Source organism: Lepidochelys olivacea, assembly GCF_965140295.1.
Source record: "Lepidochelys olivacea isolate rLepOli2 genome assembly, chromosome: 3".
Lineage (NCBI taxonomy): Eukaryota > Metazoa > Chordata > Testudines > Cheloniidae > Lepidochelys > Lepidochelys olivacea.
In genome coordinates this window covers 51,040,603-51,062,223 of record NC_140413.1, presented here as the reverse complement: position 1 = coordinate 51,062,223, position 21,621 = coordinate 51,040,603, and the positions used below count along the sequence as shown (strand labels likewise).

Here is a 21,621-nt window from a genome sequence, read left to right as displayed (position 1 = left end):
GCTGCTCTCTGAAAGGCTTTTACAAAATCAAGGTTGGCAAGAAAGCTGTTGGAAGCAAAGCAAACTGCCACTGACCTGCGCCACAAAGCCAGATGTTCTGGCAGGCTCCATGAGAGGGCATGGTCAAGTACTGACTCCATGCTGCAATGGTGAACTGCTTCCAGAAATAGCAGAGAGACGAGGACAGCTCATGTGGAGAAGTGCAGGAGATGCTGGGCTGCAGCCATAGTTGATCGAAGCTCACTTGTAATGGGGAGGAACTAGAGGAACAGCAGGGTGGGTGCTCTGCAGAGGCTGTTACTGAGACTCAGCTGGAGGAGAGGAAGTGCCAGCTCGAAACTGGAAGGTAGAGGGCCTGGCAGTTTGTTTCTCCCTCACCAGCTGCAGGGGTAGCTGGTCCCAGCCTTACCCAAATCACCCTGGTTCCTACTTGCTCTGTAAACCAAGGCCAGCCCTGTGACAGCCACTTCAGCCCCTCTGGATAATGCTCTTGCTTCTGTCTCCCCATACAGGTAACATTGGGTCCCAGCCTGTATAGTGGAACAACTAGGGGGGCAAAAATATAGAGCAGCCCACACAATATTTTCAGTGCAGGGATGCTAGCCCCCACTGTCCCTCCCCATTCTGCCACACCTGGCAGTAGTTATTTAATACAGCATGAGGAGCTGAACTGTCATGGTAGGGGAAAGCTGATAGGAAGATATCCTTCTTTATTGCACCATTGGTCCAGCCTTCCTGACCCTGCACACATCCTTCTGGGGGAAGGTCTCCATGTGGCAGGGGACTATTCACAATCAGGCCATGGGATATTCTTACTTTATTTTAAGGATTTTTAGAAACTGAGCATTAACTCTATGTGCTTTTGTATACACCCAGAACACGCTATTACGCTTCATTAGGGTGCATAAATAAAGTCCTTCCATAAGTGCCCACTGCCTCCCTGATGGACTTATATTTTCACAACAGCCTACGCTAAAACTTAACATTGCTCTGGGTGGGCTGTTCATTCAATAGTTAAAAATACCAGTGTACAGTTTGTCTCTTGTAGGCCACTGGTTTGAATCCAGTCTAAGGGATAAATGGCATTGCCCCATGATAGCATGAAATAAAGTTTTGTTATTCTAATCTGATTTTCTTTGAATGTACATTACAATAACCAGATAAGCGGTCAGCAGAGGGCAAAGATTGAGTGGGCACGTGGAGACAGTCCTACCTTTGTAGCCTTAGGGTACGTACGCTTTGAGTTGGGTGAGGTGATTCCCACCTTGCACAGTCATACTTGTGCTAGCTCTTGAGTTAACAAGCTAAAATAGAATGCAGCTGTGGAAGTGCAAGATGAGGAACAAGCTAGCCGCCTCAAGTACATGGCCATTGAGTCCCTAGTCACATACTGGGGACAGCTAGCCTGTCCCCATTACATGCAAGTATGTCTCCTTGTGCTGGGAATCGCACTCCAGCTTGTAACACAGCCACCCTTAGAAGTAGTCTTAGCAGGCTTAAGACCCATGAACGAGGGTAGGGAGAGGAAACACTTTTAGCTCTCGGAATACACTCTTTGCTTCACTTTTTTCAGTCCCCACACCATCCCCCAAATACTTGAATCCCAGTAAAGGAACAAATGGCCAAATGAAAACTGGTGGCAGGTCAAATATAAATTTTATATTCACCTAAATATGCTTGCCTCTAGTTCAGTGTAGTTCAATTTGACAATCTCAGCTACCACCCACACCATTATTTATGCTATTGTTTAAAGTTTAAAGAAAAATTAAGTCACAGCTAAATTTTTGCTAGAGCCTTTGCAGTTTTAAAAGATTTAGGAAAGCTAATTTTAAAGATTGTGTTAGAGTAGCAACTGTTAAGTGTTCATAGAATCATAGAACCATAGAATATCAGGGTTGGAAGGGACCTCAGGAGGTCATCTAGTCCAACCCCCTGCTCAAAGCAGGACCAATCCGCAACTAAATCATCCCAGCCAGGGCTTTGTCAAGCCTGACCTTAAAAACTTCTAAGGAAGGAGATGCCACCACCTCCCAAGGTAACGCATTCCAGTGTTTCACCCCCCTCCTAGTGAGAAAGTTTTTCCCAATATCCCACCTAAACCTCCCCCACTGCAACTTGAACAACAAGTAGATCAGCTTCTACCTGTACTTTTTTTATAATACAAGTAATTAAAAATTTTGAAGGCCAGCAAATACAGGCCAGAAAATCTCCAGTACTTGAGCACTTTCCCCTCAGATCAATAGATAGGGTAATGTGCATTCTTTAGTTACTACAGGGTACCATGAGTATTATTGCCACCAGCATTTTAGTAAATACCCTGGGGGCCAAAGACAGGCCAAATGGGAGTGTTGGGTACTAATAGGGTATTTGGCTGTACGTGAACCTCAGAACTCTGTGGTGGCACAGTCTGATAGGGATAAGGAGATATGCATCTGCTAAATCCACTGAAGTAATGAAGTAACTCCAGGACAGAGAAGACATCTTAGATGCCAGGATCTCCTTCCAAAACTTCATTTTCTTCATCCACTTGTTGAGCCTTCTGAGATTGCAAATGGCTCTAATATCCCCCTATGCACTTCTGTACAATGAAAAAGATGGAATGGAACCCAGAGAACTTTCATCTGAAGGAACACTCATTCCCATACCCAGATCACAGCCAGGGATGCTTGCAAGGTGGCTGAGGAGGCTTTGAAGCCCTTTTTTGAGGGTGGCCTCCATCTTTCGACCCACAGGGTATCCTTCGATAGCTCAGCAATAAAGCCCTTTGTTTCTTGAATGTCACAGAGACTGAGGACACTCTTGTTAAAGTGCTTGCCATTGTCCGACTTGCTCCATTCATCCCTAATCACTTTCTCAAAGGAGGAATAAAGGGGTAACTGCAGCTTCAGTGGAGGATTTTGAGGGGAGAAATAGATGCACATCCTGGTGTTGTACTTTTGTTTCCTATATTATTGTGCAATTTTGATGTACGGCTTTTCAAAATGTGTATTCCACTTAGTTCAACCCAAAGATGAGAGGGTATTTGCATGGTACAATTTGTACAAGGTAACAGGTCCAGTAAATAAAAATAAACTATAAAGCCATATTCTCAAATTTGATTTAAAATAGTGTGTTCATGGGAAAGATTTGGTGAGACTGGTATCAAACAACATACAAAGAACCATTAGGTTTAAACAGATCATTCTATTTTTGTACATGGTAGGTAAAGTAATTCGCCTCTCTCCCAAACTGAACTTGTAGGACATGTCCTGCACATTCCCAGCTATATGAACTATTCCATGACTGAGGCAATGAAACTCTGCCTCATTTGCTGCAGACTTATAAAAACAGTGCTGTTATTTCTTCTCGTCCCCCACCTCAATTCCTGCCCATGTTCTCCCCTCACACACCCCCTAATCTCGTTCTGAGAAACAGCTGAAATACATATTTTTAAAAAAAATTACTGACTGAGGCACACACCCAACATGGAAAATTTCAGCTGGAATGGTTTGAATGGTAAAGTAAATGGTAAATTTCAGTTGGAATAGTAAAGTTACAAGGAACTGAAAAGAGGGTATTAAAATGAAGTGTCAGGACACCTTAACTCTATGACCCACTCTCAGTCTCTATTCAAGTCTAACTTAGGCTAAGTCATTATGCAAGTTAACCTATTTCCCCTTGTTTTTTCCTACCTCCCCCCCCCCCCCCACGTTCTTGTTAAACCCTGGATTTGTGCTGGAAATGGCCCACCTTGATTATCATACACATTGTAAGGAGAGTGGTCACTTTAGATAAGCTATTACCAGCAGGAGAGTGGGGTGGGGGGAGGTATTTTTTCATGCTTTGTGTGTATAAAAAGATCTTCTACACTTTCCACAGTATGCATCCGATGAAGTGAGCTGTAGCTCATGAAAGCTTATGCTCAAATAAATTGGTTAGTCTCTAAGGTGCCACAAGTCCTCCTTTTCTATTTCCACAGGTGACTTCCTATGTATATCCTTAGTAAATGGATTTGTACAGCTACGCTACAGCCTTGGTGACAAGATAGTCATCTTACAGTCTCTTCAAAACGTGTGTACAAATGGAAGTACATGGCATTTCCTTAAAGCTGGAAGAGTAGATAATGAAGGTTACCTGGATCTGGATGGCATCAACATTACGCAGAAAGCCAGTGCCGGAATGACTGCCCTCGACATAAACACAGATTTCTATGTTGGAGGAGTGTCATCCTTAAATCTTGTCAATTCAATGGCAACAGAGAATGAACCCATAGGTTTCAGTGGGTGTATACGAGAAATTATTATAAACCACAGAGAACTAAAACTCACTGAAGCAGACCCTAAAGATGGTTCCAATGTAGGTGACTGTGATGGAACTGTTTGCGGTTATACAGTATGCAAACATAATGGTAAATGTCAAGTTCAAAACTCAGGCTTTTCTTGCTTTTGTCCACAACCCTGGACAGGGAAAATATGTGAACAATCGGTTTACTGTTCACATAATATGTGTCTGCACCAGGCTCTTTGTATTCCTGATCCCATTTTATTTTCATACAGTTGTGCATGTACACTAGGATGGTCAGGTAGATACTGTGACAATGAAATCTCATTTTCTACTGCAAAATTTGCAGGTAATTCATACATCAAATACATGGATCCTCATTATGGAAAGAGAGACCTCAGATTTACCAGTGTCTCTCTAAATTTTACTACCAGTCAGAGTGAAGGCTTAATTTTATGGATGGGAAAAGCTGAAGATGAAGACAATGATTTCCTTGCAGTTGGTCTTACTAATGGGACCTTGAAAGTTGTGGTTAATCTTGGAGAAAGAATCTCTGTCCCTTTAATCCACAGTAAACATTCCCTTTGTTGCAAGAGATGGCATTTTATCACCATAGCTCAAAACCAGACTTCTATTAAAGTGTACCTTGATGAACATCTGGTTCTCTTTGAAGATATTGATCCACAAAGAAAATACATTGCTCTAAACTATGGAGGCATTTGCTATTTTGGTGGGTTTGAACTTGGCAGAAAAGTAAACATAGTCACTTCAGGGCTTTTTACTCAGCAGCTATTTGGTAAAATTAAAGATGTTGTACTCTTTCAAGATTCTAAAACAATCCAATTAATTAAGGCAGAAGGCTACAATGTTTATGATGGAGATGGGATTAATTGAAAAAACCCACATGAACAAATGAGTAGGCTGATGCTCCACTCTATTGGCTAGTAGTATTAGAACAAGACTCCTTTTTAGTAACATGCTTAGTAGTTATTACGCACATGCTGTAACTACTTGCTTGCTACTGTAAACTACCTAACTTTTTATATGGTTGGGTGAATAGCACAGATGAAAAATGGTTCAATTTATTCATGCTACTAATCTCATTTCTAGATACTGTTTTGAAAACAGGAAACTTTGATTTTATAGATTTATTTTGCCTGAGAGTTTTGTACTCTGAACGTGATAGTTTACGAGAATAAAAGCCCTGAGAAATGTTTAAATTATGGCCTCCTTTCCAGCTTCTTTAGCCCAGCATTCTCAAGTATACTATATTAGAACAGAAATAGAAAGGCAGACATCAGAAACCAGTTCTCAGGGAGAGTGAGAGAGTACAGGTTGCCTAGTTTTACCTGGAATTCCTGAAAATCAACTGGCAATAGTATACAAAAAATTAACTACATTTGCCTAAGTTTTATTTGCACACACACAAATCTGTCGTCTACTGTCATCCAAAATCCAGTACTTTTCCCATTTATTTTAATACCAAAAAGTTTCTCCGAGGCTTAGTTTTTCTTACAAATGGCCTGTAAAGCATGAAAAAATCAGTCTTTGTAGAATAACTTCACGCACATATAGTGTTTCATAGGAAAACACTGGAATTTTCCTTCAGTGGAAGTTGAGATTTTCCAAGATGTCTAGGGGATATAGCCACAGATCTCCCACTGAAGTTCAATCCTTGTGTCAGCTTAAAACCTCAACCATAAAGTCCTTTTACGCAAAGTAAACAAGCTTAATTCATTTTGCAAATGCCTAGTTATTACTTTAGTGATCAGTACTTTAATCAATAAGAAATAAAACAGATATTTGTGTTATGTTAATGTGCTCAGTTATGATATGGCTTACAATGCCATTTAAATTTTTAATTTCAATTGATTGCTATTAATTTACTGTATAAATAAAATGTTTACATCAAAACAAAAATGGTGATTTCTACCTTCTTCCCTTTTATTACAGCTCAAGATCAAGTTCTCTTCTCATACTAGGAATTAACTATATATACACATACATATACACACATACAGTGTACTCAACTGCAGAGAAGAGAAATTACATGGATTTATTTCAAGATACAAAACCAGCCACTCGCCAAGAATCATAAGTAAAAGGCTGGATGTCTGCTAAGACGACAATATAAATCATTTAAATCTATTTGAAGTACCCAGTGACGTGTCAAATTTCCAGGCCCATTTCAGGATACATATAAAGCAGTAATGTCTCACCTATTCATCAAACTATTTCTTAAATATTAAGGGTCAACAGTCAATACTGTGGGACAGACACTTGCTTGTTCCACTTCTTTATGATGCTCAGGAAATGCAAAGGGAGCGGAAACTGCCCACAAGTCCTTTGCTGGGGATTTCTCCAGTGTGAGGTTGTCCTCAATGAGCACAGAGGTTCCTATACCTCCCTCTTCCCAGTAGACATATCAGTAACAGAGAGAAGAGTAGCTGAAGAATATTGCTTTCCAGCTACCCCCCTAATGGACTGTTGCCATTTAGCAAGTTAAAGAAGCCTACTAGTATAACTGGGGCCAAGAAGCAGGGAGGTGTAACAGGTATATTAGGGAGGTCATTGGTTCTCAGCTTTTCCTCTTCCCCCTTTCCCAGGCTACCTCTTGGTGGGAGGGGAAGGGAGCCATCTATCCTGCTTTCTTCCCCCAAGTCTCCCACAGCCTAGCAGCTAGCCACATAATGGAGTAACCAGTCACCCTCTCCCCTTCTCCCACAATGTGATGCAGCAGGGGAACAGTTAGCAGCTTCTCACAGCACTCCAAGCTACTCCCATGGCTACAGGGGAGAATATGACAGGCAAACTGGGGAGGCAGCACCCTATACTATTGCTCTATAGTGATCAGACTTACTCAAACACTTCAGTTTAGTAACTGAAGGGCAGGAGTCTGGAAACAGATTTCCCAGTCGCCATCAACTAAAAATGAACCTATGTTAACACAGGTGTCTTTGAAAGCCACAATTGAGAGTGACACATTGGACACCACTGTTACGCTACATCCACTCAGCAAGTTTTTGAAAACGTGATGCAGCGTGGGCCAAGCTATCATGTCCACAAATTACCTTTTCAAGCAAACCACCTTAACATAATCAGGCATGCTAATTTTTTAAGGGTAGCAGTTCAGTTTCACTGGTACTGAGTTATTTTTATGATACAAACAGATTATGAGGTGGCTTGTTAGTACCAGCAGATTGGGAAGGAGACTACTAATGGGCAGATTAAAAGAAAGCCAATACAGCAGAAGTCTAGGACAGATACTGAAATTATTTAAATCTTAACCCCATAAGCAAAGTCACCACTTTAAATTAGAATATAAATCTAACACGCACAAAACATTACCTACTTCAAAAATGAATAAAAAGGAATGGTATTATGCACATAGACCTCCAAAGGAAAGGGATATTTAAACTTAGATTTCTTGGCCGAGAGAACCCAATTTGCTGAAATGCTAAGCAACACTACAATGCTTGCAATTTATTACCACCCATGGAATTAATAGCCCAACCACCACTTCAATTATTAAACCAATTTTGAACAGAACGGTTTGAGTCCTGTAGACCATAGGCCATGTATGATTTTTAAATTAAGGTTTTAGATATGGCTTTCAGTTCCTAATTTAGTTGAGAAATTATTTCAGTGAATCTTCAGAGCTATTGGCCTAGGAATAATACAATAAAAGCTACAACCACCTTTATTTGGTATAAAACATTTTTAATTTTAACCTTATTTAATTTGGCTGTAAAGCTATGTGCAATGTCTGCAAATAGGAAGCTACTTTTAAATATATGACCAATTTAAAAAGTTAATTATTATGGTCTTTTAATCACATATCTGTTATTGGAAAGAAGAGGCTTATTCTACACCAAAGTGCAAAAAGCTGTGTTCATAGGTAAGGCAATGTATTCAAATTTCTTTATACACAATATTCTTAAGTAAAAATAATTAGACCAAATACTGCAAAATAGTGTGATGGACAGAATAATGTAATGGTAGAGTATTTGTTTTTCAAAAGCAGATTCAACAAAATGAGCAACGTACTGTATTTTTTTTTTTTTTTTTTAGAAAGTATAACAGACAGTAATATTTTGGTTTTAAAAAAAGTATCCGTGGATGCCAGTCACCATAAAATCTGAACTGCTCTGTTTATTAAAAGCCCTGACATGATTCTCCCCCTCCCAAAAAAAATCACTAGTCATGAAGTGTAAAGCAAAGCTACAAGAGTCATTCTACATCTTGTTTGTTATACTGGTTTAGTCTACTGCTTCATACCTATGAAATCAAACACACAAAGTATGTGAGAAAGTTTTATCATTTTTAGAATCAAAATATCCCTTAAAATATTTACATTTTACAGTAAAAAGGATAGCAAAACACAAGATAATGTACAAGCTTAGGTATTCAAGTTTTTGAAGCATGAAAAATTATGGGAAAATTAACTGACTAGTAAATCATAGTTTAAAGAATATAGTTTAAATTTTTTTCTTATTAAAACAAGTGCAGTTTAAAGCAATAACATTTGGACAGCTCAGCCTTCTAATTTCTGGTCACAAACTGCTTCGGATGCTTGGGAAATACTTGATAACTACTGGAAATACTGCTGAATTCTTTTATTGTATTATTGAATCAATAAAAAAAACTTCACACCACTCAACATATGTTGTATTTTGTGTTGTAATGTATGAGGGATACTAAGATTCTGCTACAGTCCTCAAAAACAGTGCAATTTAAAAACAAGGCTATTATGTGAAATTCATTTTTAAAATTTACTGGAGCATCTTAAAACAGAAGAGAGCACAAATTACCAAAGGCAGCAACTATAATGCATACTTGACTAAAGCCAACTTCATCAACTAAGAAATTTCTAAGACTTTATTGCATATTAATAAAAGAAATCTTTAAAATTTTGAATATACAGCAATGTAAAATTCTGAAAAATATTAAATTCCTATTTCTAGGGTTAGTTGGTATAATGTAAAAGAAGATGAGTATTGGTACACAGCTTTGTACCAAAACACAGACTTGTTTTTGCAAAACACCAACAATGAATAAAAAAAGATGGCACAATCCTAGCAGGCATTTTTACAAAACTTTAGGACACAACTAACAGTTATTTAAATAGGATTTTGAAAGATTGCCTGCTCTTTTTACCTTTTGCTTTTAGCTCTGTCATTGTGGTCCCTGTCTTTGTGATGTCTGTCTCTGTTCTTTTCACTTTCTCGTTCTCTATGTTTCTCCCTACTTTTCTCCCTCTCTTTATCCTTTTCATGAGACTGTTCTTCACTTTTAGGTTTATCTATCTTTTTTTCTGGATTTCTACTCTCCCTAGAGGATTTTCCATCAGATCCCCTATCACTGTGTGAAAGTCGTAACCTCTCTTTGTCTCTATGTCCTTCCTCTCTGCTTTTTTTCTCTCTCTCTTTTTCCTGGTTTCGGTCTTTCCGTCTATTCCTTTCAGAATCCTGTTCCCAGTATTTTTCACTGTTCCACTCTTTTTCATGTCTGTCTTTCTTTTGGTGATGGGATTCACTATAAAACCTCTGTCTATGCTGATCGTTTTTTCCCCTACTGAACCCTCTCTCTAAATGTTGTTCTTGTCTGCCCCAAGGGTCACTATGGCGTCTTTCTGGTCTCTTACTGTCTTTACTCTGATAAAAGTTTTCTGGCCCTGGAAATCTTGATTGTTTATGAGCCAGCGATGGCCCTTGAACAATGGGTCCAACATAATGCGGTGGCTGACCTGACAAATGAACAACAGGTGGCCATGGCATCATAGGATTTTGAGCGAAACCAAAACCTGGAGGAGGAAGAAGTGGAGGTGGTAGATGAGGAGGAAATCCAAACATGGGGCTGTTCTGAGGGGGGAAGTTAGGAGGTGAAAGTGTTTGAAACTGAAATCCAGGTAGATTAGATTTAAGATGCTGAAAATTGTGCTGCTGAGGTCTAACTGGTGAGAAATTTCCACTCATAACTGGGCTGGGGACTTTGGAAGTGAATTCAGAATGAGAAGAATTTTCTTTTTCAAAATGAGATGAGGTTGTTGCTGGTCCTCTTCTAAATGAGTGCACTGTTTCAATATTTTTCATTGGTGTATCTTCCTGCAAGTGTTTTGTTTCTTCCATTTGTGAAGCACATACATTATCTGTTTTAGCTGGAGCTGAGGTACACTGCATCTCAGATGTCTGACCACCACTTTGATACACGTTTAAGCTCTTTTCTCCTGACTGTTTATTCTCCATCTCCATTTGCTCACTTCCAGAGATGTCTGATTGTATATTTTGTCTTTCTTCATTTCTGTTAGTGTCCCCCTCCTTATTGTCTGAAGCATTAATCTGTTGGCTTCGTCCAGCTGCTTGTCTTGGGTCCCTTTTAAGATTAATAAACTGTGGAGATTTGGAAGTATTAGAAGTCATACCTTCAGCAGAACCTATGTTAACATTGTTATCACCACTTCCTTTACCTGCATTTGATGAGGAAGAAGAGAAGCTAGACTCTGTGGTCCTTTTGCTTTCTTGCAAAACATTCTCTGTGTCATACAGCTGCCACTTTGGATCATTTTCTTTACACTCCTCAGTTTCCTTGCTCTGTGATTGAACAGATAAGTTTGCTAAAAATGCTTCTGTAGAAACATCTGGTGGTTTTCCCTTAAGACTTAGACTTATCAGAGTTCCTACAGTTCCTGCAGAACATGAGGTCCCTGCAACTGGCATATCCACTGTTACTGTAACATCAGTGGATTCTTGTGAATCATCTAGTCTAGTCTTAGTTTCTATAGCTTCATCAGCAGTTACTTCAGCAACATTCATTTTTTCTTCTTTTAAGCTTGTTTGTTCAGCAAATAAAGGTATTTCTTGACTAGCACACTGGTCCACCACTGACTGATGGTGCTCATATATCTGTCCTGTAGTACCCAAAAGACTTTGAAGAATATCATCTACAGGCAGTGGTTTATTTGCTAGCTCAAGAGTAGAAGACTGATTTTCCCATCCAACGAGAACTCCAGGAAGAAATCTCAGTGGCTTTGGTGGCTCATGTTTGATGCTTTCTACTACAGGTTCAATAACCGCTGGTATTTCTTCTGTATTAGATTGTTGAGGCTTATTTCTCTGCTTATGTAACACAGTTGTGAAGGAATTAAAAAAATCATTTTCTTCCTCCTCTTCTTCTACTACTACTTCAGTACTAGAGACATCAGGTTTGCTCGGTTTGCTTTTTTTTTCTGGTGGCAAGTTACTCGGGGCACTTTCAGAAATTTCATCCACAAGGCTAGTGCTAGCACTAATCTGTCTCTTCATTTTTTGGCGAATTATCAAACCCAACAACAGATTTGGTCGATGTATTTCAATCCCTGCATAAAATCATAAAAGCAATTAATAAATGAAATACATTTATCTGGAGACAATCATTTTAATAAAAGAATAACCTATCATATGTCTATAATATTCTTTGGGCCCCCATCAGCTCCCCTCACCCAAGAGAACTGTTCTATGTGAAAAATTAGTTACACTTCTTCAAAGACGTAGCAAGGACTGCTTCCCAGTATGCTCTCTCCAGCGTCTAAAGGTACTGTGTGTTTCAAAGGCATAAGGCAACCAGACAGCTGCTCAACCAGTGCACCTCATTTTCATGCCATTGCCTCATAGGAGGCAAATTCTGCCCATCAGGAAGTTTGTTTGGGAAAACTTAGGTTCCCTTAAAAATGGGGGTCTCCTTTTAGCGATCTGAGTCAAACATATGGGCAATGAGAATGCAAGCTAACCATGAACTCTGCAGAACAATGCACCATATTAAAATGTAGCAAAGGGTTTAATTTAGGACATTTTAAAATATCCTAAAATGAGCATAAGTAATCTTGATATCCAGAAGGACTGGCTTAAATATAGGTAATGGCCATCCACAATCAAAACACAAACAAGGGCAATCTCTTGCCCTCATATTTAAATGAATTTAGCCCAGGGAAATGCTTTTAAAATAAAAATGAACAACACTCAAATATCTTGGGCTAGATACCCAGCACCACTACAGCAGAAAGGGGATATAAAAGCCACCTAACTAGTTACTTGGGTTTTCCCCCAACTTAAAGTAGAGGTAATCCTTTGGTGGCACAAATGCCCCTTTCCAGAGCTTCAGCATAATCAAGATGGCCAAGCAAAAGCAGGTATGGTTGGAGCATCAGTGTTTTCATTAAGAAAAAACCTGAATGTAAAAACAGCATGAGAAATACATAATTTTTCACAGGGCAAATGTCAAGGTTGTTCAACCTAAAAATACCAATCTACACTAAAAAGTCTTACCATAAAGAATATAAGTACAGTATGTATATTTAGGTTGGCTAAACCTTGCTACTATGTAAATAAGTAAAAATTTCAAATGCCTGACTTGGAATGCAAAATCTAAGTATACAGCTTGTCATTCTGTAACTAATATTCATGTATACAAGTGCTGTGATTTTTTTTTAGCATAGAATTTCTCAAGTTTCACTTAAATAATAATGATTCAATTGAGGTTTATTCTGATTTTTGTATGTGCAGGGATTCACAATATTAACTTCCAGAATAAAGAAATGAAACCAACAGACCTTAAAGGGAAGCGTGCCTGCTGTTCTACTGAACATTCTACACCCAACTATCATTTCCCCAAATGCCCCAGAAGGGAACAGAGAATCGTAGGACTATAATGGACCTCAAGAGGTCTTTTAGTTCAGTGCCCTGCACTCACGGCAGGACTAAGTACCAGTCCACAAGCCATCGGCTGCCAGTCTGTGCGCACATTGGAAAAAAAAACTGCCGGTCCCCCACATCAGATAGCTTGAGAAGCACTGATCTAGACCTTCCCTGACAGGTGTTTGTCTAACCTGCTCTTAAAAATCTCCAATGACTGTGATTCCATAACTTCCCTAGGCAATTTATTCCAGTGCTTAACTACCTTGATAGGTAGCAAGTTTTTCCTAATGTCCAACCTAAACCTCCCTTGCTGCAATTTAAGCCCATTGCTTCTTGTCCTATCCTCAGAGGTTAAACAAAAAAAAAGTTTCTCCCTCCTCCTTGTAAAAACCTTTTATGTACTTGAAAACTTATATCCCCACTCAGTCTTCTCTTCTCCAGACTAAACAAACCCACTTTTTTCAATCTTTCCTCATAGGTCATGTTTTCTAGATCTTTAATCATTTTTGTTGCTCTCCTCTGGACTTTCTCCAATGTGTTCATATATTTCCTAAAATGTGGTGCCCAGAACTGGACACAATACTCCCGGTGAGGCCTTATCAGCACAGAGCAGAGCAGAAGAATTACTTATCACATCATGCTTACAACACTCCTGCTAATACTCCCCAGAATTATGTTTGCTTTTTTTTGCAACAGTGTTACACTGTTGACTCTCAATTAGCTTGTGATCCACTGTGACCCCAGGATCACTTTCTGCAGTACTCCTTCCTAGGCAGTCATTTCCCATTTTACGTGTGCACACCTGATCGTTCCTTTCTAGGTGCAGTACTTTGCATTTGTCCTTATTAAATTTCATCCTATTTACTTCAGACCATTTCTCCAGTTTGTCCAGACCACTTTGAATTTGAATCCTATCCCTCAAAGCACTTGCAACCTCTCCTAGCTTGGTATCATCCCCAAACTTTATATGCATACTCTCTCTGCCGTTATCTAAATAGTTGATGAAGCTATTAAACAGAACAGAATCCAGGACTGATTTCTGCAGGACCCCACTCAATATGCCCTTCCAGCTGGACTGTGAACCACTGATGATAATTCTCTAGGAACAGTTTTCCAACCAGCTATGCACCCACCTTGTAGTAGTTCCATCTAGGTTGTATTTCCCTAGTTTGTTTATGAGAAGGGCATGCGAGACTGTATCAAAAGCCTTACTAAAGACAAGATAGACCACATCTATCGCCTTCCCCCTATCCACAAGGCTTGTTACACTATCAAAGAAAGCTACTAGGTCGGTATGACACGATTTATTCTTGACAAATCCATGCTGATTGTTACCCATCACCTTATTATCTTCTAGGTGTTTGCACAATGCTTAATTATTTGCTCCATTACCTTTCCGGGTACTGAAGTTAAGCTGACTAGTCTGTAATTTCCTGGGTTGTCCTTATTTCTCTTTTTATAGATTGGCACTATATTTTCCCTTTTACAGTCCTCTGGAATCTATCACATTTTCAAAGATAATCACTAATGGCTCATATCTCCTCAGTCAGCAACTTGAGTAGTCTAAGATGTATTTCATCAGGCCCTGCCAACTTGAAGACACTTATCTAAGTAATTTTTAACTTGTTCTTCCCCTATTTTAGCCTTAGATCCTACCTTATTTTCACTGGTGTTCACTATATTAGATGTCCAAACACTACTAACCTTTTTGGTGAAAACAAACAAAAAAGTCATTTAGCACTTCTGCCATTTCCACATTTTCTGTTATTGTTTTCCTCCCCCACATTGAATAATGGGCCTACCCTGTCCTTGGTCTTCCTCTTGCTTCTAATGTTTTCATGTTACCCTTTACGTCTCTAGTTAGTTTAATCTCATTTTGTGCCTTGGCCTCTCTAATTTTGTCCCTACATGCTTGTGTTGTTTTGTTTCTATTCATCCGTTGTAATTTAGCCTAGTTTCCACTTTTTGTAGGACTCTTATTGAGCTTCAGATCATTGAAGATCTCCTGGTTAAGCCACAGTGGTCTCTTGCCATACTTCCTATCTTTCGTACGCAATGGGATAGTTTGCTCTTGTGCCCTTAATAAATGTCTCTGTGAACAACTGTCAACTCTCTTGAACTGTTTTTCCCCTTAGACCTCCTTCCCATGGGATCTTACCTACCAACTCCCTGAGTTTGCTGAAGGCTGCTTTCTTTAAATCCATTGTCTTTATTGTGCTGTTTTCCCTCCTACCATTCCTTAGAATCATGAATTCTACCATTTCATGATCACTTTCATCCAAGATGCCTTCCACCTTCAAATTCTCAACCCAGTTCCTCCCTATTTGTCAAAATCAAATCTGGAACAACCTCTCCCCTAGTAGCTTTCTCCGCCTTCTGAAATATAAAAATATCTCCAATATATTCCAAGAATTTATTGGATAATCTGTGCCCTGCTGTGTTATTTTCCCAAAAGATGTCTGGATAGCTGAAGTCCCACATCACCATCAAGTCCTGTAATTTGGATGATTTTGTTAGGGTTTTTTGTTTGTTTGTTTTTAAAAAGCCTCATCCACCTCTTCTTCTACCCTGACATCACCCTTGTTTTTTACCCATTTTATCTTTACCCAGGGACTTTCAACAAGGCTTTCAACAGACACCACTGCAGTAGACGAAGGCACCAAAAGTGCACACATAGGTGAGTTTTTTCCCCACAATCCAGAACCCTCAGTATCTATAAAAGCTGCCCCAGACTCTCACTACTGCTGGCCCACAGCAGGACCAAGGAACCAGAGACATAACTTCACAATGCCTACACATTATGGGGTTCACTTCAAGCTGCACTTCCCTCACCTAAAGTCTTTGTCTAAACAAGAAACTAGCCCTGGTTTAATTAAAAAGGGTTTTTGACTCAATTTTAGGGTTTATATACATGACAATATCCACGAAAATAAATCTAAATTGGCAAAATATGTTAATTTGAAGATTATTTAAATCACATTAAACTTGTTAACACACTCATTCAGAATTTAAGCGGTCTTAATTAGGTTTAGCCTAATTCACATCCAAAGTTAATTTAGATTACTTTTCCTGGATGTCCTTGTGGAGACAAAGCCCTTAGTTAAATTGGCGTAAAACTCCACAACCACGCTAATTTAATCTAAACCTATATAGGCCTGGAGTAAACTGATTTAAGATTGTCCATATAGAGGTTTGCACCAGTTTATTTAAGTAATTAAAAACTATGTTTAGTTATTCTGGAGCAACTTTTGTGTGCAGGTCTCAACGTACACTATGCATACTGCTTCTGGCCTCCAGTTCCTTGTCTTCATCCTCTCTCTCTCTCTCATCTACACATTCAATCCCTTTGACCTTTCCTACCATTCAGGTTTAACTTCCTCTAATTCTCATCATCCTCTCTCGGGTACGCTCTGAAACTCCACCAACTCCCACTTTCCTCACTCCTCTGTATTTCTGCCTCACACATCAACCAGAAAGAGAAAAAAGTCACCCCCAAATATTTGTGAATAAAATTAAAATTTTAAGAACCAAAGAGAGCATGTAGAAAAACTAAGTAATTTCAAGATCTTGCATTTGTGAAACCCTTCTCTATCCAATCTATCTATTTTTAATCTTCCCTTATCTTTTTAGTTTGTAAGGTTTTGAGGGCAATGACTGTCTTGTCATTAGTACGTTACATACCAAGTACATTTTGGGTGCTGTAAAAATTATATATTAAAATGTAACACAAACATGGGGTTCAGAGTGAATGTGAATAAACCTCTTTCAGAAGTCACCTGCACCACTCTATTCACTGAGCTGTACTAAATATCAGACTTTCTCTCACCTTTCCCTCTATCCCCTGCCACATGGCAGTGTGGGTTAAACATTAATCAGAAGACTTTTTTTTGGATTAAATATTTAAAACACATAAATCCAAATAATTGTTTGGGTTGGAAACTGGTTTCCAATCTGTTACAGAAGATTCTCATAACACCAGGACAATCAATAATGCCTTATTTGAATAAGATGTGCAATACTCAATTTGCTCAAAAACACTGATGTTAAACGTTAAACTTTAATTTTCAGGTACATTTTGTATTTCACTCATGGGGGAGGTGCCACTATATGTAAATTTCCAAGCTGTGTATTGTACTTACCAGGTCCATCAAAAGGTACAAGATGATGTGGAATTTTGTCTGAGGCACCTAAAGGGATAAGATACAAATCCTTCACTTGCTTCATGTTATTGGCAGCTACACCATAACGCTTCCTGCTGCTGAAGTATGCGAACAGCAAAGCATAGGAAATCTGATCCTCTTCAGTTACCGGGGTGAAGCGAACTACACAAATTTCCTGTTTAAAAAAGGAAAAAAGGTAGTGCGAAGTATTTACAAATTGTGTTTTTTAAAGTAAATTTTAATAGTGATTGGTCTTCAAGTAAGTATATAATCCACAGAAAAGGGGAAATAACTGACTAGAAAAAGGAAGAGATAACAAAATAGAGAAGAGTAGGAGACAGCAGAAGAAAGTCTCTCTGAAGCATTAAGAGAAAACACAATGAGAAGCTTCCAGAAAAAAAAAAATTACTGACTGTACATGACAAAAAATTAAAATATTTTCTCTGCCTGCAGATTCTTGTATACCAGCTTTTTCAGAAGGCATGCCAAATTTGGAACATTTCAAATTTTATTCTACCAACACTCCTAAGGAATCTGTATTCTGCACCGCTTTTGGTGTTTAAGATATATCATTAGTTGCTACAGTGGAAAGGCAAGAACCCTAACACCAGGTATGGTGAAGGGGAAGGAGAGGGAGGAACTCCTTGTCTCTTCTCACACACAAGGGCAAATCAGAACTGCCTGATTAATGTCTGTATTGACTTCAGCTGGGTGAAAACTGGAGAGAGGGGAAGAGAGGAGTGACAAGCTACAAACGAACAGTAGGAAGGAGGGATAAAATATGCTATCAACTCCAAAACCCAGGTCCCAACAAAAATATCAACTACCCTCAAATTGGATTATTTACATTTAAGCATCACAGTAGAAATTGGTCTTCAAGAGGGATTTGGGCAATGAGAGGATAGCAGCCTTATGTACACACCAAAAACTGATACGTAAGTCATACTATTTTCAACAGAGAACTGTCTGAAAACATATATACACAACATTGGCAGCAGACAGACAGTTAAAGTCTTCTAATTTAAAGTATAAGTTTCTTCCTTACCTTGGTCCCTGAAGCTTTTATTTTTTCTACATACTCCCAAACAGTGTGAGGTGATATCCTGCCACCTACTTGGATACTATCTGGCAAGTCCTGTCAAAAAAGCAGATATACAATTTGAACCCACTGTGGCTACTGAAATAGATTTCAAAATAATAAAGGAACTTAACTCCTCAATGCTTATATTACATATGATTAGTTTATCATCAGAAGTTATGCCACTTCAGGGAAACAAACTAGTTTGGATTAAACTATGGAGTTGGGTTTTTTAATATAAAACCAATAATGTGTAACAGAATGCACAGTACCTCTTGCACACTTCTACACCTGTAATTATACATCACTAACAACAGGTATAAATAAAAGATTTTCAACAAGGCTGTGGATTAATTGCAGTTAACTCATGCGATTAATTCAAAAAAATTAATTACAGTTTTAATCACACTGTTAAATAATAGACTACCAATTAAAATTTATTAAATATTTTGGATGTTTTTCTACATTTTCATATATATTGTATTGTGTTGTAATTCAAATCAAAGTGTATATTATTTTTGATCATAAATATTTGCACTGTAAAAATGAAACAAAAGAAAATATTTTTCAATTCACCTCATACAAGTACTGTAGTGCAATCTCTGTCATAAAAGTGCAACTTACAAATGTATTTTTTTTTGTTACGTAACTGCACTCAAAAACAAAACAATGTAAAATGTCAGAGCCTACAAGTCCACTCAGTACTACTTCTTGTTCAGCCAATTGCTAAGACAAACAAGCTTGTTTACATTTACAGGTGATAATGCTGTCCTCTTCTTATTTACAATGTCACCAGAAAAGTGAGAACAGGCATTTGCATGGCACTTTTGTAGCCAGCATTGCAAAGTATTTACATGCCAGATATGCTAAACATTTGTCTGCCCCTTCATAATTCGGCCACCATTCCAAAGGACATGCTTCCATGCTGATGACGCTCGTTAAAAAAATAATGCATTCATTAAATTTGTGACTGAACTCCTGGGGGGAGAATTGTATGTCCCCTGCTGTTTTACCTGCATTCTGCCATATATTGCATGTTATAAGCAGTCTCAAATGATGACCCAGAACATGCTGTTTATTCTAAGAACAATTTCACTACAGATTTGACAAAACACAAAGAAGGTACCAATATGAGATTTCTAAAGATAGCTACAGCACTCGACTCAAGGTTTAAGAATCTGAAGTGCCTTTCAAAATATGAGAGGGACGAAGTGTGGAGCATGCTTTCAGAAGTCTCAAGAGCAACACTCCGATGCGGAAACTACAGAACCTGAACCACCAAAAAAGAAAATCAACCTTCTGCTGGTGGCATCTGACTCAGACAATGAAAATGAACATGCGTCGGTCCGCACTGCTTTGGATTGTTATTGAGCAGAGCCTGTCATCAGCATGGACGCCTGTTCCCTGGAATGGTGGTTGAAGCATGAAGAGACATATGAATCTTCAGCACATCTGGCACGTAAATATCTTGCGACGCTGGCTACGACAGTGCCATGAGAACGCCTGTTTTCAGTTTCAGGTGACATTGTAAACAAGAAGCAGGCAGCATTATCTCCTAAAAATGTAAACAACCTTGTTTGTCTGAGCAATTGGCTGAACAAGAAGTAGGACTGAGTGAACTTGCAGGCTCTAAAATTTTACATTGTTTTATTTTTTGAATGCAGTTTTTGTACATAATTCTACAATTTTTGTAATCCCTTGACAGCCCTACTTATCAGATAAATAACACTTTTATCTGTGTTTATAGTGACAAGTGACTACCTTGTACCATGGATTGATGTTAGTTACATCATCTGGAGATTGGATTCTGTAATTAATGTTTTATTATAGTTGCAGATCTAATGTATGTCACTATTTATCACCAATGCAAACAGTCACAAAAACCCATACATTAAGATTGCAAAAATAAACACTCAAGTCAGGAAATGCTAAGGTTAAAGTTGAATGCTTACTCTTCATGCTACTACTAAGTGCATGTGGAGCAGTACTATGTGCTGGTACTACAGTCTTAATTATATAATCACACACAGTTTTACATATAATGTAAGCTTTTTATAATCTTGTATACAAAAGTTCAGCACTGTGGTGGGGAAGGCAACCAGCAGTGAAGAAAATCTGTTTTACCACATTCATACCAAAAATATTTGTTGACCTTGTAAAGCTGTTATCAATTTTACAGTGAAATATTATACACATGCAGCATATCATGATTAACATTATAAAAACAAATACCACAGTACAAATAGCTACAGGTCACTTCATCGGATGCATTCAGTGGAAAATACAGTAGGGAGATTTTATCTACACAGAGAACATGAAACAATGGGTGTTACCATACACACTGTAACGAGAGTGATCAGGTAAGATGAGCTATTACCAGCAGGAGAGGAAAAAAAAAAACAAAAACTTTTGTAGTGATGATCAAGGTGGGCCATTTCCAGCAGCTGACAAGAACGTCTGAGGAAGAGTTTCCGGGGGGGGTGGGGGGGCGGAATAAACATGGGGAAATAGTTTTACTTTGTGTAAGGACACAGTCTTTATTCAAGCCTCAATTAATGGTTTCCAGTTTGCAAATTAATTCCAATTCAGCAGTCTCTCATTGGAGTCTGTTTTTGAAGTTTTTTTGTTGAAGAATTGCCACTTTTAGGTCTCTAATCGAGTGACCAGAGAGATTGAAGTGTTCTCTGACTGGTTTTTGAATGTTATAATTCTTGACATCTGATTTGTGTCCATTTTTTCTTTTAAGTAGAGACTGTCCAGTTTGACCAATGTACATGGCAGAGGGGCATTGCTGGCACATGATGGCATATATCACATTGGTAGATGTGCAGGTGAATGAGCCTCTGATAGTGTGGCTGATGTGATTAGGCCCTATGATGATGTCCCCTGAATAGATATGTGGACACAGTTGGCAACGGGCTTTGTTGCAAGGATAGGTTCCTGGGTTAGTGTTTTTGTTGTGTGGTTGCTGGTGAGTATTTGCTTCAGGTTGGGGGTTGGAGCAAATGTGGTTGTATCTTAGAGCTTGGCTGTAGATTGTGGATCGTGTGGTGTGGTCTGGAAGAAAGCTGGAGGCATGTACGTAAGTATAGCGGTCAGTAGGTGTCCGGTATAGGGTGGTGTTTATGTGAACATCACTTATTAGCACTGTAGTGTCCAGGAAGTGGATCTCTTGTGTGGACTGGTCTGGGCTGAGGTTGATCATCCCACCAATGGACACAAATCAGACATCAAGAATTATAACATTCAAAAAACCAGTCGGAGAACACTTCAATCTCTCTGGTCACTCGATTAGAGACCTAAAAGTGGCAATTCTTCAACAAAAAAACTTCAAAAACAGACTCCAATGAGAGACTGCTGAATTGGAATTAATTTGCAAACTGGACACCATTAATTTAGGCTTGAATAAAGACTGTGTCCTTACACAAAGTAAAACTATTTCCCCATGTTTATT

The 21,621-nt window shown here is 38.7% G+C and overlaps 2 protein-coding genes across 7 annotated transcripts in view; one reads left to right on the top strand and one right to left on the bottom strand.

Annotated features, from left to right (window-relative positions):
- The window catches only part of EYS (eyes shut homolog), a 1,492,075-nt gene extending 1,486,743 nt beyond the window's left edge, over window positions 1–5,332 (top strand). Inside the window, exon 46 of the mRNA XM_084624916.1 lies at window positions 3,959–5,332. Coding sequence (XP_084481042.1) covers window positions 3,959–5,154 — 1,196 coding nt within the window. The 3' untranslated portion in view covers window positions 5,155–5,332. The remainder of the gene's footprint in view (window positions 1–3,958) is intronic.
- Window positions 5,333–8,260: 2,928 nt separating this feature from the next.
- Window positions 8,261–21,621, bottom strand: part of PHF3 (PHD finger protein 3) — a 77,934-nt gene continuing 64,573 nt past the window's right edge. For 5 of the 6 annotated variants that reach the window (XM_084623620.1, XM_084623621.1, XM_084623624.1 and 2 more), the window contains 3 exons: window positions 18,135–18,224; window positions 17,069–17,264; window positions 8,262–11,614 (listed from right to left, as the gene is read on the bottom strand). In XM_084623620.1, the coding sequence (XP_084479746.1) occupies window positions 9,414–11,614; window positions 17,069–17,264; window positions 18,135–18,224 (2,487 nt within the window). In that variant the 3' untranslated portion in view covers window positions 8,262–9,413. Of the gene's footprint in view, window positions 11,615–17,068; window positions 17,265–18,134; window positions 18,225–21,621 lie in introns of all 6 variants that reach the window. The other variant, XM_084623619.1, reaches the window with a different exon arrangement.